Here is a 17,007-nt window from a genome sequence, read left to right on the forward strand (position 1 = left end):
CAAAAACAGGAGATGTCTGAATTTTAACTTACATTGTGCAGATGGAACGACATTCAATCTTGGATTGGCTCGAATAGAGGGTCCTTGTACTGCTGAACATATGGTTGATTTGATTCAGGAGAAATTGGCAGAATTCGATTTGACCAGCGCAGATGTCATTGGGTCAACCACAGGTGATGCGAAGGTTATGCTGTCGAATCTGTGTAACGTAAATTTGCCCGGGCTGCGCTACGAAGTCTACATTGGCGTGACACAACCTACCGCCTTATGAGCATCGTTGTGCATTGCTGAGTATCGAACCGCTGGCAAATTGTCGTAAGATGGATCAAGCTGTATTTGGAGCTAAAATATTTCGCGCAGAGATATTTCAGCCATACTGGATCGTATGAGGATTTATGCCCCAGAGCGAGTGTTGCGGTCACGGCAAATAATTCAACCAACTCCGAGGAATACTTTATATGGCTTCAATGATTCGGTGAACTCTATAAGCAGATGGTTTTAGGAAGGGTATCATGTTTTTGATTTTTAATATTTCTACAAACACTTTTAAACAACGTTAACGATCCCTGCATACACACTTATCCAGTCAGTAATTTTTACCGTGTTTTTGAATTGCGGAACTCTTCGGTTAAAATTTATAAAATCTGTGAAAAATTCAAAATTGAGAAAATGTGTTACGAAAATTGACAGACCTACTTCTGTTAACCCCGTGTAATGATGAAAAATAAAAGTTGTCGATTTTATCCAATCTTTACGAATAACAGTCATTTGAATTTTAACCGAGTTTTTCAGTAATTCTAAAATTCAGTAAAAAATACTGACTCCTGTAAAAAATCTAAGTGTGTATATTTAATTCAATAAATAAATAAGAATTCCAATCAATGAACTCTAAAAGAAACCTGCACAGAAGTTTCCAATTGAAATTTTTCCAGTTTTCGTGTAACTGTGGTCGAAACCGGCTGTGTCTCTCAGTGCTTATCACGCAATCATCCATACAGTAGATAGCCGCTGCTGTTGAAATGGCGATCACGATTGGAGTTGACTTTTATAATGGAAGTGTGAAGCCAACCCTCGAAAACATGGCTAGCTTTATGAAGACACTGGATGCGAATCTCGTTAAAATGGAAGCATCTTTCCAGATTGCGTGGGTGAAAGCAACCTTCATCAAGTTCAAAACGGAAAAATCAAGGCAGTATGCTTTGCTGCCTAACCCGGAGCAATTAATTTCCGTTATACTAATTTAAAGGCAGTGCAGGTAAGCATGCCCAGATAACCAGAATGCACGTACATTCAAAGTCGTTTTCGTGATATACAAACATATATACAAACAAATAAGTCGTATAGAATGCAAAGAAATGGTTTATACGTACAAAAGTTGAGGCCATAAAAGTGCATATTTTCGTTTAATTTTAAACGAATTGATGTTAAATCGATTACGATATACGATTTAATCTGCAATAACAAATTCATTTTGAAAAGTGTTACGATGTAATAAGATTTAATTTGTGATACAGTACGACGGAAAAATGAGTCATCGCATATAAGTCGAAAATTTGCATTCTATACGATTTAACATAAACATAATGCGAGGTATGCCATTCTTATATGCGATTTTGACTTAAACTGTAGCAATTTACGATACTGTCTGTACATTGTTATACGACTTCTGGTTGTCTGGGTGTTGCCTATAGGGGGCAACTTCAATACGTTTGGGTAGAGAGTTCCAGATCGCGATCTAGCGTTGGTGCTGGGTAAATACGGAAAGGTTAAGTTTATCATCAGGGAGAGGTTTCTTGCAGAGATGGGCCTTGACATGCACACATGAAGAAGGAAATTCCATTGACTCTTCATTTCCTGAATCGGAAAGGGAAAATTTTCTACGAAGAGAATTTCTGCCCCCAGTGGAACGTCAGGAAGCAACCGGAAAGGGCAAGCAGTTCGTACGCCGGTGTGATGTACCGTTGAACAACAGCGATAATGTAACGGAGGAGAAGGTCGAGGTGCTTGAAAGAGAAACATTGGAAATTTACTATGACTGCCTCCGTCTGTATAAACAAAGAAAGATTGAATTGAAGAAGTTCACGAGAACAGATATACGTATATAAAGCACAGGATCACTCACAAATCAGGAAACATCAGAAGAACTCATCACGGCCCTTTACGAGACTGCTATGAAATATTTTTTTTTGATAGCATGTTTTGTACCTAATTATTATTGTAGACTTAAGACTCCCTTAAAATCTGATTAAGACAAATAAGCCTTAAGCAAACTGAAAAAAAATCTGAGTAAAACTCCTAAAATAAACCTCAAAAAGCAGCCTAAAAAAGTCACAAGAAGAAGCCTCCAAAATAAACTCTTAAAAGATGCTTCAGAAAAGAACCTCTAAAATCTATAAAATTTTCACAGTATTTATAGGAAAATAATGCTAACTTGTGTAGTTGCAGTTGCAGTTTCAATCATAGCTTAACAACCCTGTTTTCCGTTTTATTTAAGTCCGATTTAAGTCTTGTTGTTGATAGCATTTATTATCATGTCGAAACTTCTGGACCAAACACACGGTTAATGAGAACGACTCAAATTTGAGTCTAGTTTACTCATAATCGCCAAAACAGCAGGAATTCAGCGATGAGTAAATTGAGAGATGGATAGTGGAGAACCTAAAAAATCTGCCGGAAAATGTAGAAATTGACGAAAGTCTAGGAGCAGTAACAATAGACTGAGTGAACCTGGAAAAACCTGGAAAATATGAGGCAAATTTACTCACCGCTGAGTTCCTACACTCAAGCTTGCAAATGCTCATGACAGCTAAAATGGTATTTTTCGGATTTATGAAGCTATGAGATATTTCAATGATAATTCAAGATAGGTAAAGTGTGTATATGGCACATAAAACCTGTCAATTTAGCTTTCAGAGGGTCACAATAGCGATTAGCTGTAACGATGAGCAACGCGATGTGCGAGCAATCAGCGATCATAAAATCGCTACTTGTGACCTTCTGAAAGCAATATTGACAAACTTTATATGTCATATACAAACTTTACCACCTCTTCTTGCTTCTTACAAACAAAAATTATCATTTTAGTATCCCATAGTTTCATAATTACGAAAACTAGAATTTTAGCTGTAATGAGCAATTGCAAGCCTGCCTGCACTTTTGGCGATTATAAGTAAATTAAACTCAAATTTTGGTCGATCTCATTCGCCGTGTACAATTCAGTCGAATATTTGTGCCCTTAAAAATTAGAAGTGATAGTGCAAGTCTGCCCAGACGACCATTTGTGAACTATGCGAAGCTTCACCTAAACTCTGTTTTATTTTCATTTACTTTTTCAAGAAATAGAACGATTAAATATGGCGCACCGATTTGTTAAGAATGCACCCTAGGTGATACAGATAACATCCTCTCCAGATTCACTCATATTCCGTGGCCAGCTTCAGAACCACTTGATGTGCCTCGCTCCCATGGGACCCGAAAATGAAATCTATATGATTCCACTTCAAATCCGCAAGCCTGTGCTTCAGCACCAGGTTCGGTAGCTTCCCTGCGAGCAGATCCAAATCGCTGATCGCCAAAAACGGATCATTCATCCCATAGTACAGAGCCACCGGTGCCGTGATTTTTTCCAGTGCATAATCCGGTGGCCCAACCTCTCCGTACCGTTTCAGATTCTCCTGCTCTCCGTAGTCATACTGACAGAACCGTTCCGATTTCATCGTCTGCAGAAAGTGCAATCCCTGCCGAAGCGATCCTCCCGCAGGAAATACTGTCAAGACCGCCTCCAAACTGGTTCCATTGAATGTTTCCCGATGATCCCCCACTAACAGGCCCATTGCCAGCATCAGCATGTCATGCGTGATGCAACCCCCATCGATGGCCATCTGAACGTACTCCATCAGATTTCTGTTGGTTCTGCTGCCAATTTCGTACATCCGAATCTGTTTCATAAACTGAGTCAGCATTAGAACTTCGTCGTAAAAATAGCTCAACGGTGTCGTATTCCGGGACCAAAACGCAACCGGTGAAGACAAGTGCGCACTGCCGATCTTTCGGTTGTACTCCGGACGCATCGATGCCATAACCAGAAAGTTAGTCCCTCCCTGCGAGTGTCCAACGTAGTGAACCTTGCTTCTTCCGGTGACGTTCAGCACGTAGTCAATCATGGTAGGAATGTCCTGGGTTGCCACTTCGTGGAAGCTAAAGTCCCAAAACTCCATCTCCGATGGGTGCAGGGATCGATGCGATCGGGAAAAGGTGTTTCCTCGGCCATTTGCTAACCATACGTCGAAACCGCTGTCGAAGGCTTCGAAGGCAAGCGAATTCTTTGGTCCCAATACGGTGAAATCGGTGGATGAACTCAGGAAGGAGTGCATCAAAAAGAGGATCGGCTTTCCCGGCTTGGGTACTCGGGCCATGGTAAGATGGTAACCATCGGAGCTGACCGGATGCAGCTCCACCGGGTAGTTGTGTTTGGCGATGGTTGATTTCTGGAATTGAGGTTGGCGTTTTCTGATAACGGGTTTGGTGTGTGGGGTGAATATTGAACTTACAAGAAAGTCATTGGGATCCAATGCGTGGACGAGATACTCTCCTAACAACACCAGAAGGAAGCGGCACAACCAGTTGGACATGCTGCTGACGAGAATTTTAACCGACTGCATGATGCTCGATAGGTTAAATAGGGTAAATGATTTCTGCTTCGGTGGATTCAAGCGTTAATTACGATCTGATGTGGAATCTAATCACAGCTAGAATGATTAACCCTGCTTAGTGGTTAATTACTTGCACGCACGGTTACACTATTGTTGATTTTTTGAAGTTTATTTTCGATTTTTGCATTGGACAAGAGAAGAGCTACTCCGAACAGTTCAGTTATGATCACTTTATTGAGCAGCTACACAATCGACTTTGTACCTATCTTGCAATAATCTGAAAGGTTGCTGTGTCTCACGAATGTCACAATGGTCCAGGAATGTAATCTAGCGATTTCTCCTAATCGAGTTATTTTAGTGCCGGTACTAAGGTTTTATTCAAAATGGATCATTTTAATAATTCACTCTGGAGGGTTGGTCTCTTCCACAAAGTGGTTTGTTAGCGAAAAAAAAACTCTTTCGAAGACGTCAAAATTACAGCGGCCTTGGATTTCAAGATATTGATATTTTTAGTTCGAAAGGTAAATATATCGGTTATTTACACCATACTTTGTTCTCTTACATGAAATGTAGTAGTTTTTATATTTTTTGCAAAATAGCTACTTCGAAAAAAACTTGAATCTTTGCCGAAGATACCAGCCTGTTTTGACGTTTAATTTTAAATACATTGAACGAGAATCAATACACTCTTATAAAAATCATATCCACGATCCCAAGTAGCATTTCAAGTTTTATAGTGGTTTAAAGAATGCTACAAGTCTAAATCATGGTCTACAGAACCTTCATAAAACAAAAATTGTTACTTGGGATGTCACATTACAGCGCCCCCATGAATTTTCAGGGCTGAAGGCTTTCTATGTTGAATGTGTGTAGAAGAAATTTTAGGTCCTTGGAGCTTTTGATCCGTGACAGTTTTGTGAAATTCAAGTTCATTTCAGAACTGATGTAATTTTTGTATGAACTAGTGAACAGCGTTGAAGGGAACGTAGTAGGCCATTGTATGACTCTGTGTATTGCTCAGAGTAATTTCAAGGACCATCATGTGTCCAACAGCTGGACCTTCAACAAAATCAGTGCGAAACTGAATTTTTTGTCAGTGCGAACCTCAACCTGAGCTGAGATTAAAAACCAAATGAGCAAACTGACGTTTGTCAGAAAACAACCAGATCCAATCTTGAAACCCGATCCAGGTTAGAACTGAATAATAAACGAATTTTAGCGAAGATTTTTTTTAATTCACTGCGTTTCCTTTGAAGTCCGTTAGTAACGATTTAAAGTTTTCTTTGTTGATGGATACCAGGCCTGAACATACTCATTACAGCTAAAATACTACTTTTCGAAATTATGAAACTATGAGGAATTATTATAATAATATGTATATGTAAGATGCAAGTAGAGGAGATAAAGTTAGTGTCTGACACATGAAATCTGCCAATTTTGCGTCCAGAGTGTCACAATTAGCGATTAACGAATAGTATTGAGTATTGATAAATAAATTGACTGATTTTATGTATCATACACAAACTTACCCTCCTCTTCTTGCATCGTACATATAAAAATTATTGTTATTATATATCATAGTTTCATAATTTCGAAAAGTAGTATTTTAGCTGTAATGAGTATGTTCAGGCTTGATGGATACCAATGGTTGCTTTGATTGTTGAAACCGCAAGCGAAGAAAATGTGTATTTATAATGGACCGTGCTATATTGTGTAAGCATTAGGATGGGTCATCATGATCATTTTTTTCAGAACAATGTTTTTTTTGGTTCCATTTGGGGTCCCAAACAACTGTGCAAAATTTGGGGATGATTGGTTGTTACCTGTTTTTCCGCATTGCCTTTGAAATTTATATGGAAATTAGTATAGGAAAACCTACTTTTTTGCATTTTTATTACTAGGGAACAAAATTTTGCTCAAGGATGTATTGTGCTAGAATGCCCCTAAACAAAGTTATAGCTGTTCAAAGATTAATGTTTCGAATTAAATGCCAAAAATCCCTTTCTGCCAATTAAAGTCAGAATCCAAACTGAAATAATTATGAAGTTAATTATTTTATCGGTTTGGTATGTTCAGATGAAATATTCAAAAACATTAGATCTATCTCATATGCGTAGTCGGATGGGAGATTGGTGGGGGGGGGGGGTCATTCATATCAATAGAAGTAATGTTTCAAACTGAAATAACTTCGGAGTTTCTTATCTTATCCATTTGGTACGTTCAGATGAATTATTCAAAAACAATTTTTCAATCTCATAGGCATATTCAGAGATGAAGGGGGGCTAACTATACCCCGCCCCTCACTTTCATTATCTTCCCTACTATTTTGGTGCAATATACAATTTCAGATATATTCAAAAATGTTATTGGATTGTAATGATTATATTTCATTTTAATATATTCTACGATTTCTCAGGGTACTCTTTTCGATGCTGTTCTATCCTTTTAAGCAAATATTGCTGTTGAACTAGGTCTCGGGTGGATTTCTTGATAAGTCAGAAATTAGCTTCCCCCCTCATTCAGCCATATCGTTGACAACCATCAAGGAAGCAACTCGTTGTATCGCACTGAAATTATCTGTATCATTACTCCACTCGTTTGCCGGTTTTTGCATCAAGCCAGTCGAAATTTCGAAAAGGAATCAGCACTGTTAGAAGTGACGTTTGGCTTGGGAGCCCAACTGAAACATAGCTCACTTAAAGTTAACCCAACAAGCGAAGTCCGACTGTACCTGTGTCTGGGACGAAACTGGTGAAGACAGTTTTCGTTTTCTCTTGTTTTTGGATCTTGACGTACAACTACTTCTGTGTTTTCTATATGCGGGTGGCCCAAATGGCAGTTTAATATTTCAAATAAAAGCTTTGAATGGAAATGTTAAATTTTCCAGCTGCTGATAATTCAAACAACAGCTCCTCACTAACAAATGAACGGACAAGTGAATATTAAATATTTACGCTACAACAATTTTCGTTTTAAAAACTGCATACAGTAAGCCCTTCCCCCCCTCCCTCGCTCTCTAACAACGCTTATGAGATTGAGCAAATGTTTTTGAATAATTCATACTGAACATACCAAATCGATAAGATAAGAAACTCCGAAGTTATTTCAGTTTGAAACTATTGATATGAGTGAGGGGGACGGGGTATATTATTAAACCCCACCCCCCCTCTCCAACTACACATATAAGATAGAGCAATTGTTTTTGAATAATTCATCTGAACATAGGCCTACTAAATCGGTAAGATAAGAAACTCCGATATTATTTCAGTTTGGAATCTGACTCCCATCGGTACTACGGCAGTGTTGGCAGCAAAAGGGATTTTTAGTGTTTAATTCAAACCATAAATATTTGAATAGTTATAATTTTTTTTATATACATTCTAGAACCGTACTTCCTTTGGCAAAGTTGTTAGCCACTTCCTGGACTATATATTTGACATACTTAGTTGTACGGCTCATGCAAAATTGTAATCTCTAAGGATACAAATGCAAAAAAGTTGGTTTTCCCATACTAATTTCCATAAAATTTCAAACGCAATGCGGAAAGCCGAGTTACAACCAATCGTCTCCAAATTTTGCACAGTTGTTTGGAATTCCAAATGTAACCAAAAAAGGGTTGTTCTCGATTGGTGAGGTAAAGTTTGCGTTTTTCCATACAACGATGACCCATTCTAGTAAGCATTAAAGAGGGATGGGGTGCTTGTAATTTTCTAACGATATCTTTACTAGGAAGGGAAATATCTTATGTAAGAATGAAGAAATCAAATGTAGAATGTTGTAGGATATTAATAAGGGTGGAGGAGCAATTGGTTTGATTTTATAAAGTTTTACATTGGGAGAGGGCGAGTTGAAAAATCCCGAAAAACTGTTAATGTTATTGTATGACTCTTGAATTTGATGCTTGTCATCTTTTTTTCTGAAATAATCTTGAACTGTGGTAAAGCAAGTAAATATTGTATTGTGTTTACCCTAGAGATATATAATCACTTGTTGAACAGTTCAACGTTTGATTACTCAGCAATAACACCTCTAACCACAATTCCAATATTTAGAGGGGCTTGCTTTATGTCGTTGAGCAACTTCCGGCAACCACATGAGCTGCTGACAACCATCCGCCAGCGTGACGAATTCTGCCTCCGTCGAGGACAGGGCGACACACGACTGCTTTCGTGTTCCCCAGTCGACGAGACCACCGCCGAACTTCAGGAGGAACCCGGAATGTGATTTCCTATCACCTTCGTCACCAGATCCGGAACCCAGGTGCAAACGATGATTCTTCGTGGCCTTGAGGTAGCGGAGAACCCTCTTTGCTTCGGTCCAATCTCGGTTTTCTTCCAAGCAGGGATACGGCCACGCAGATATCCGGGCGTGTCTTCACCACGACATAGAGCAAACTTCCTACCAAACTGTGGAACGAAGCGTTTGTAGGTAGTTCGGTCTCCTCCTTTTGCTTGAGGTACGCTGGTAGAACGCACGTATCCACTTACTGCTGTACTCGCCGCCCTGATCGGCTTTTGACCAAAACAATGTCTTGGTGTAGGCAACGTACTCCTCGATTTTTGTGGCGACTTCGGACTTCTCTTTCAATAGGTAGAGGACGCAAAATTGGCTGTGGTCGTCGATCATGGTCATAAAGTACCTGTAACCGCCGACCGATGGCATCTCAACCGAGCCGAAGACGTCCGTGTGCACCAGGTCCCTAGGTGCTTTCGATCTGGAATGAGATTCACTTGGAAAAGGGGTGCGTGGCGTCTTAACCTGCAAGCAGCATTCATACTTTTCTTCGATGCTGCACCGGCGGAGGTCGATTGCTTGCGGATCCCGGTAGCCAAACCGGCGATGCCAAACATGCTGGCAGTCCTTGTTATGGTGGCCGCTTGTCACCATTACGACGTCTTCCGGTTGCTTTATTTGGTATAGCCCCTGCTTCAAACGCGTCACGGCGATGGTGGCGTCTCTACGAAAAATCCGGCAGCTGGTCGCGTCGAAGACAACTGTAGCTTGCTTTTGAGTTTTGAACGAGAGCCGGGACGGAAAGCAGGTTCATCGAGAGGGTGGGGGCGTAGAACGCAAAGCTGATGTCCATTTCACGACGATGCCCATGCTCGTCGGCGCACTCGACGACGCAGCAACCTTCACCGCGCATTCCGTAGATACCCATATTGCCTGGGTTTAGATGCATATTCCCTATCCAGAGGCCGCCATATTGGATTTTGGTCCTCCATCTTGGATTCCAAAATGGCGGCGGATGTCAATTTTCCACTTCCACTCATCGAGCCCATTCCGTAGATACCCATATTGCATGGGTTTAGATGAATATTCCCTGTCCGGGGCGGCCATATTGGATTTTGCTTCGCCATCTTGAATTCGAAAATGGCGGTGGATGTAGTATTTTTACTTTGACTGTTATTCAAATCTATTGATTTTCCGTTTGGTTTCTGTGACCGCAAAATCAGTTAAGGTTAAAATCAGCCTTGATTTTTTGCTGTGTAATTTTGCTACTCACAAGATCAGCTAAGATAAAATCCACCGTGATTTTCTGTTTGTGCTTTTGCTGATCTCAAGATCAGCAGTGATTTTCGACCGCGCCTGATTTTGGATTTTCTTGATTTTTTCCATTACTGGTGACAACTATGGAATGTTCTTTATTTAGTTTTAGATTCGTAGCAGAGTGATAGTGATAGGATTACTGGGATAAATGAAATAAAATATAAATGTTGCATTCAAAGAATTTGTGTGGTTCAAATTGACAACGGTGCCACACGGTTGTGTAGCCCGTCAAAAACTTCCAAACTTCTGTCCACCAACCATTAGGTATTGATCCATTGAACAACTTCACCCAAGACAGCAACATTCTAGATGGCAAGGATTTCAAATTATAACGTAAACTAGGGAATCACAAATTCAAGCACACTAGCGCCGCGTAGTGAGAAAATTCTGAACTTATGTCCACTAAACATCTATTAAACAACTTTTCCTAAGACAGCAACTTCCTAGATGGCAAGGGTTTCAAGATATGGCATAAACAAGGAAATCACTAATACATGCACACTAGACTGATGCAAAATTTGACTTTTTCGCTCCACAGTGCTTAAATGGTTTCAAATTGGGTCCTCATTAGCCTCCCAAAGTTACAACTCATTTGGTTAGAAACAGATTTCGCACTTGTGCCATTTGAAGTTTACATGTAAATTACTATGGGAAATCTCAACTTTCTGTTCATTGCCTTCTAGTCTTTTTTCCATATTGAGCTACGAAACAGTTTGATAGCCATTCTTATAAAAAAAATTCTCAGCTACAACTTTGCTGAAGATCGTTTCTATGTAAAACGAGACAGGAGAAAATTATTAATTATTTAAGAGATTGGTAAACTTATGACATGATCAAGCAGCTGCTCTGTAGGCAACACTGTATTTTGCAGTGTGACATAGTAGCCATGATTTTTGTGTCCTATCAACGCCCGAGAAACACCAATGTTGCCTGCTGAGCAGTTGATTGAGCATATCATAAGGCTTCAGCGCATTAAACCATTGATAACTTTCGATCCTTGCATTTAATCAAAAAGTAGTCTTGGGCAAAGTTGTAGCTGGGAAAATTTCCTATAAGTACAGTTGAAAGTTTTTGAAGATGAATAATTAGATAGACATGAACAAAAATATTGGTTTTACCATAGTAATTCCCATACAAACTTCAAATGGTTTGTGCCATCTCAGTTTCTCACCAAATGGGTTCAAATTTTGAGAGGCTAGTCAGGATCCGATTTGGAATCGTTTAAGTATTGTGGAGCGAAAATTTCAAATTTTGCATCACTCTAATGCACATTAGCGCCGTGTAGTGAGAACGTCCGCGAGATATTCCATGTTGGTCTCTATTAGATCAAATCCCAGAGGGTTTTTGATCTAATTTCCGTCCTACTAAACACAACCCTCACTTTACCCCTCTTTTTTGAACGGGTTTGAATAAAAAATGGCATATTTCTGTCAAAGATTACTTCTAAATTTATTCACCTTTTCATACGTACCGTTGGATTTGATAAACAGTCACAATTGTTGAGATCTTGTTTAAAATCTAATACTGTTTCTTGATTCTAAATTCGTTACCAGAGATGTTTATGCCTCAGAAAAGTGGTGTCAGCTGGTGATTGACTCCGAATAGTCACCAGATGGTCCACCGGAACATCCGGAACATCCGCAAAATATGTTGCTTCGTAATTTTCATCAAAGTAGACTATGATTTTTATCGTAAACTATATTAAATTGCTACATTTAATGGTGAATTTTAATATATTAGCTGGTAATTGGATCTAAGTGGTCATCATATGGCCGCCGAAAGATCCGGAGCATGCGTCAAATTTGTTTTTGTACAAATTTTATCAAGTTAAGTCTTAATTTGTGCAACGAATAGGATCGGATTTTGCAATGGAACGGTTCAGCAGAAGTCGAGAAAAATTCCAACCCGAAGGATGAAGTGAATTCACCGCCTTCAGCTTAGTTAAACCGTAACTCAAGTGACTAGGATATCTACCTAGCAAACAATGTTAGATACAGATTCAAGCATAACCATCATAAGCCAATTTTTTTTCGTGTTATGTGTTCCCCTATCGTTATATCAAATGAAACGTGCACTAACGACAGTAATTGATAATTCTTCCGGTAGGGGCTACCAGGGTTAAATGGGATGAATTTCCTGCTCTCGTAAACAGTTATTGCCTCCGTTTTCCCAGTAACCCCTGCATGTATCAATAGAAATATAATTACCCTCTTTAATTAACTTAGCTTCATTCGATTGACCACTTGATTATGCAAATTACACGCAAACTGATGTCCACAAAAAGAACACACGCAGTAGTCTTAAAGCGGTGTTTCCAGTTCACTGTAAACAACGAGGTCAACATGTTGATGTTTGAATTGTTCTTCCTATTTCTGGCTGTTCCCCTCTCAATGGTAATGTCCAACTTAAACCGAATTCACACTTTAACCCTGTCCCAACTCACAGGCCAAGGACATCACGCTCCAGTCCTTCGATATAGATCCTTCCGGTGATCCGACATTCGTTGACATGGGTACGATGAGGATAAGGAAGAAATCCCGCAATCTGTTGGTCGTCTCCGGATCGTGGGAGCTGTTTCGGAACATCGGTTCCGATGTACTCTTCAGCTGGACCCTGCTGATCAAGAGCCCTCTGACGGGAGATTATCGCAAAAGGATGGGGCAACAACAGGTTTTCTGCGATTTCGTCAACATGGACACGATGATAATGCCAGCCATAAGGAAAGCTTCCAATCTCCCAGAAGCCGGCGATTGTCCCTTTCCGAAGGGGAAGTACACAATTGACAACTATGAAGCCAGGATTCCGGAAGCGCTACCGATGGGGCGAGGTGATTACTTGTTGCGAGTTGCTTACATCAGCGAAGGTCGACAACTGTTGGGAGTCGAGTGGAAGTTTACCGTCGAATGAAGTTCAAATTGCAATTGCAACTGATTTGTGATCAAAGATAAGAGCAATAAATGAGGGAATTGAGAAACAGAGCGTTCGGATTTCGGGTGCAATTATGAATGCACTGAACCGGATTGGTGTTCTCGTTTTGGAAGTCGCATGCCAGCTGCCAATCATTCCGTCGTTAGCAGTAATGAGACTTGCAAGCAGAGTACTAACCTTGTTGGTTTTAATTGCTCCAGTGGCAGGTCAAAATTGGACTAAATATCTGGTAAATTTTCAATCTTTCTTGTTCAGAAGCTCCTCACTGAATCACAATTTTCAGCGAAATTCGATCGAAAGCCATGGCTACCCGGTGGAACTGCACACGGTGGTCACCAAAGATGGATACATTCTGACCATGTCTCGCATTCCATCGCCCCGGAAAACACCCATCCTCATGGTGCATCAGCTGTTCGGCTGTTCCGTAGATTACACCGTGCTAGGTCCGGAGAAATCCCTAGCCTTTCTTGCGCACGACAGTGGATATGACGTATGGATGGGTAATGTCCGGGGGAACATGTTCTCACGAGCCCACATGACCCTCGACACAAAGCAAAGCACCTACTGGAAGTACAGCTATCACGAAATCGGGATCTACGATCTGCCGGCCATGATCGACCACATTCTGTTTGTAACCGGAAAACAGAAGCTTCATTACGTTGGCCATTCGCAAGGTTCGGTGGTGTTCCTGGTGATGGCTTCGATGCTTCCGGTATACAATCTCAAAGTGACCAGCGTTCATCTTTCGGCACCGGTTGCCTTCGTATCCAATACGGCTATACCCATTCGAGGATTCAGCGAACAGGTTACGACTTCAGTGCTGTTGATGGAAGCTTTTGGCATCTACGATGTCGGTGGACGTGTCGACAACCTTGTGATTGAATACCTCCGACAAGCTATCAGCTCCAACATAGTTCCCGAAGATATCGTAATATCGATTTTTTTCTACTTCATGGGTGAAGACAGAGAAAGCTTCAACATTTCCTACATGGCATCCATCACGGAATCCTTTCCAGCGGGAGGATCCATCAGACAGTTTACCCATTTCATCCAAGCATTTCATTCGGGACGATTTGCGCAATACGATTACGGGAGAGCTGAAAATCTGAAGCGTTATGGATCGTCCACCCCCCCTTCCTACGCTCTGGACCGGATAACAGCTCCCGTAGCACTGTACTTCGGTGCAAACGATCTGTTTTTGACGCTGAAAGATGCAAATCGCTTGGCTGATAGTCTTCCGAATGTGGTGCTGAAGCATTTGCATCCGAATGCCAAGTGGAATCACATTGACTTTATCTACAGCATTTACGCCCACCGGGTGTACCGTCGGGTGCTGGATTTGATTCACTACTTCGAGCATCGCTAAGGTGCTAACGAGGAAGGTCGCTATGTCAACCGGGTCCCGGTGGGTGGAAAACACACCTCCGACGACATTGATGATGACGACGACGGTTATTAGTAGTAATAAAGAGAAATCCATTTGTAATGCAAATCTATTACCGGTGTGTGTCTGCCCACGTATGACTTTTCATTCTTTGACGTTGGGGTGAACTAGGCCGATTGGAGAGGTTCTTGATGAATGGGAGTTTCAGTGGGATCTTTTTAATCGTAATGGTTTTTTGCATGCTTATTCCGAATACAAATTTAAAGTAAGTCAGTCAAAAGCTTCTGTTGGGATCGCGTAATTGAGACTTCAAAAATGATAATTTAAACCAGTGCACAGTGGGGGCTAAATCCCACTTAATTAGACGGCGCACGGTAAGTGCCCTGCGAAATAGCCTATCTTATGTGAAAAATAAATGAGGGATACAATTGGTGATCGTCCCGTTTAAGGTTAACTTTGAGAAATGATCCGTTTTGCCCGATTTACCCCTAATGTTGGAAGAAAAATCATCATCATTATTATAATCCAGAGACTGAATTTGCTGCGCTTAAATGGAGCCAATGTGAACTTAGACATTGTAAAAAGAGCTAAGGAGTTGAATGGAGCTAGTTTTATTTTGATCAGACGTCAATAAGTGGCCAATTTTACCCGATGTACCCTTGGCCTATAAAAACAAGATCAAATACACGGAAAGCAGAATTTGACGGACAAAATATTAAACTTTATGCACTTAACTATTGTACAATTATCCAAAGAATCAAATGGTGCAAAGTTTGCCATGTGGCGACCCCTGTAAAACCCCATTTCTCCCTATACTCCTCTCATGCATAATCAAACACATGGCTTCATTAATATGACACGCACTTGCACTGTACTTATGTAAAAATGTCCAGAGGATCGAATGGTGATGGTCCCTTCTTGGTCAGACTTCAGGAAATGGTCTATTTTTCCTGATCCCCCTCTCAAATTAAAAAAAAACCTATATAAATCAAGTGGAAATTTGAAATGGTATAAACCTATATGCACTTAACTATTATAGAATTATCCAAGTAGACGGTGCAAACACTGAAAATAAATAGCCAGTAGGTCTGACAAGAAATCTATGTTCATTGTCATAAACAGTAAAAATAACGTCAACCATTAGTAATGGCAGAATTTATTGTTAGTAATTCAACGGTAATGCATTTGACTGAAAGTTACAGTTTTCATGGTTGTGCCAACTACGCACAGTGGCACATCAGTCAAATTGCCATGGTATATCTGTCGCATTGAATTTGTCATGGCATATCTGGGATGAACAACACAACAAACATAATTTAAATTGCGCAGTCAATTGTACTATGTATATTACAATACGCATGATATAAATGACAGCATAATACAATTTACAGTTTGTAACAAATATCACGAAGTGGGACCAATTACTATAAAACTGTAACTACAATTATTGTTATGCGAAGCTAGTTATATTTTTACTTAAATAATGTAGGTGCATCGCGTTAAATTTAACATCTCATATGTTCGGTACTACTATCATACCGTTTTAGTGAAGGAAAGAATAACTTCCAAACTCCAACAAGAATGCTGGCAACCATGCGCATCGAAAAAAAAATCTTGTTGTCCCACAGAAATGTATTGCTGAGAAGAGTTTATACTTCACTTTGCGGTTATTGAAAATAATTTCTTTAGATAAAATTGCTATGTGCGGGGAAACATTGCAGCATGCTATACTTTACCAAGAGCAGAATGTGTCCCGTTGCCTCAACTTGAGCAGTACAGTCGACCTTTTTTCTCTCGCTCTCTTTGTTCGTTCGATTGCGTTGTTCCGTTTTTCCTCGCGTTGAATAGAGACGCACTCGCTGACCCAGCCATTGGTAAAAAAACGGCGTGGTGGCGCGAGTGCCGGCAATCCCGGGAAACGGTCTAGGCCTTAAGACAACAGTGACAGTGCGACAGCTGTGAAGAAGCTGCTGGACAAAAATCGGTTCTCCGTTCTGAAGGACGGTGCAGAGCCGGTGACGGAAACAACAGGACCGCCGAAGAAGGACAGAATGCCGTCCTCCTACGTAAAGGGCTTCCCTCTCGGACTGCGGGAAAAATAAACCTCTATATCCCGCAGGGTATCCGGTGCACTATCTCCAGCTGTGCACGGAAGGATACAAACTGATGGCTCCGGCGTTGAAATATTACAAGGCGGAACAGACCATACTGCACCAAGCACAGGTGGAGTACTTCTCCCATGACATCTAGGCTGTTAAGCCGTTCAAGGTGGTCCTGCGAGGATTATGCGAGGATTCTTCGAAGAGCTGGTGGCTAATGGACTGAAGCCGGCCCAAATTCGCAAGATGGCCCGCCACAACAAGGTCGTCAAGTACCGCGACCAGCTATACTTGGTTCACCTTGAGAAGAACTCAACAACTTTGTTGGACTCCAGGGCATCCACGTCCTGTTTAACATAGTGGTGAAGTGGCAGCGGTGGTCAGTCGTGGAGTC

General features: G+C 40.7%; 3 protein-coding genes across 4 annotated transcripts in view; 1 reads left to right on the forward strand and 2 right to left on the reverse strand.

Moving 5' to 3' along the window:
• Cda5 (Chitin deacetylase-like 5) overlaps positions 1 to 17,007 on the reverse strand; it is a 552,116-nt gene that overhangs the window by 326,858 nt on the left and 208,251 nt on the right. The window lies entirely within an intron of this gene.
• Positions 3,414 to 4,661, reverse strand: LOC135707198 (lipase 3-like). Its single transcript, XM_065228961.1, has 2 exons — positions 4,551 to 4,661; positions 3,414 to 4,487 (listed from the first exon to the last, which is right to left on the reverse strand). Exons 1-2 carry the CDS (start codon positions 4,659 to 4,661, stop codon positions 3,414 to 3,416), a joined length of 1,185 nt encoding a protein of 394 aa, XP_065085033.1.
• On the forward strand, positions 13,248 to 14,496 carry LOC135707208 (lipase 3-like). Its single transcript, XM_065228971.1, has 2 exons — positions 13,248 to 13,310; positions 13,414 to 14,496. The coding sequence occupies exons 1-2, from the start codon at positions 13,248 to 13,250 to the stop codon at positions 14,494 to 14,496; spliced, it is 1,146 nt and encodes a 381-aa protein (XP_065085043.1).

Source organism: Ochlerotatus camptorhynchus, unplaced genomic scaffold (assembly GCF_037179485.1).
Source record: "Ochlerotatus camptorhynchus isolate MF236.1 unplaced genomic scaffold, CSIRO-AGI_Acam_v1.1 ptg000024l, whole genome shotgun sequence".
NCBI lineage: Eukaryota > Metazoa > Arthropoda > Insecta > Diptera > Culicidae > Ochlerotatus > Ochlerotatus camptorhynchus.

What these genes read in the sequence shown, in the direction of transcription:
- LOC135707198 (XM_065228961.1), bottom strand. Translation starts at nt 4,661, where the DNA reads ATGCAGTCGGTTAAAATTCTCGTCAGCAGCATGTCCAACTGGTTGTGC. An exon ending in TGGATCCCAATGACTTTCTT is followed by an intron (nt 4,488 to 4,550) that starts GTAAGTTCAATA and finishes CCTCAATTCCAG; the next exon opens with AAATCAACCATCGCCAAACA.
- LOC135707208 (XM_065228971.1), top strand. Translation starts at nt 13,248, where the DNA reads ATGCCAGCTGCCAATCATTCCGTCGTTAGCAGTAATGAGACTTGCAAG. An exon ending in GCAAGCAGAGTACTAACCTT is followed by an intron (nt 13,311 to 13,413) that starts GTTGGTTTTAAT and finishes CACAATTTTCAG; the next exon opens with CGAAATTCGATCGAAAGCCA.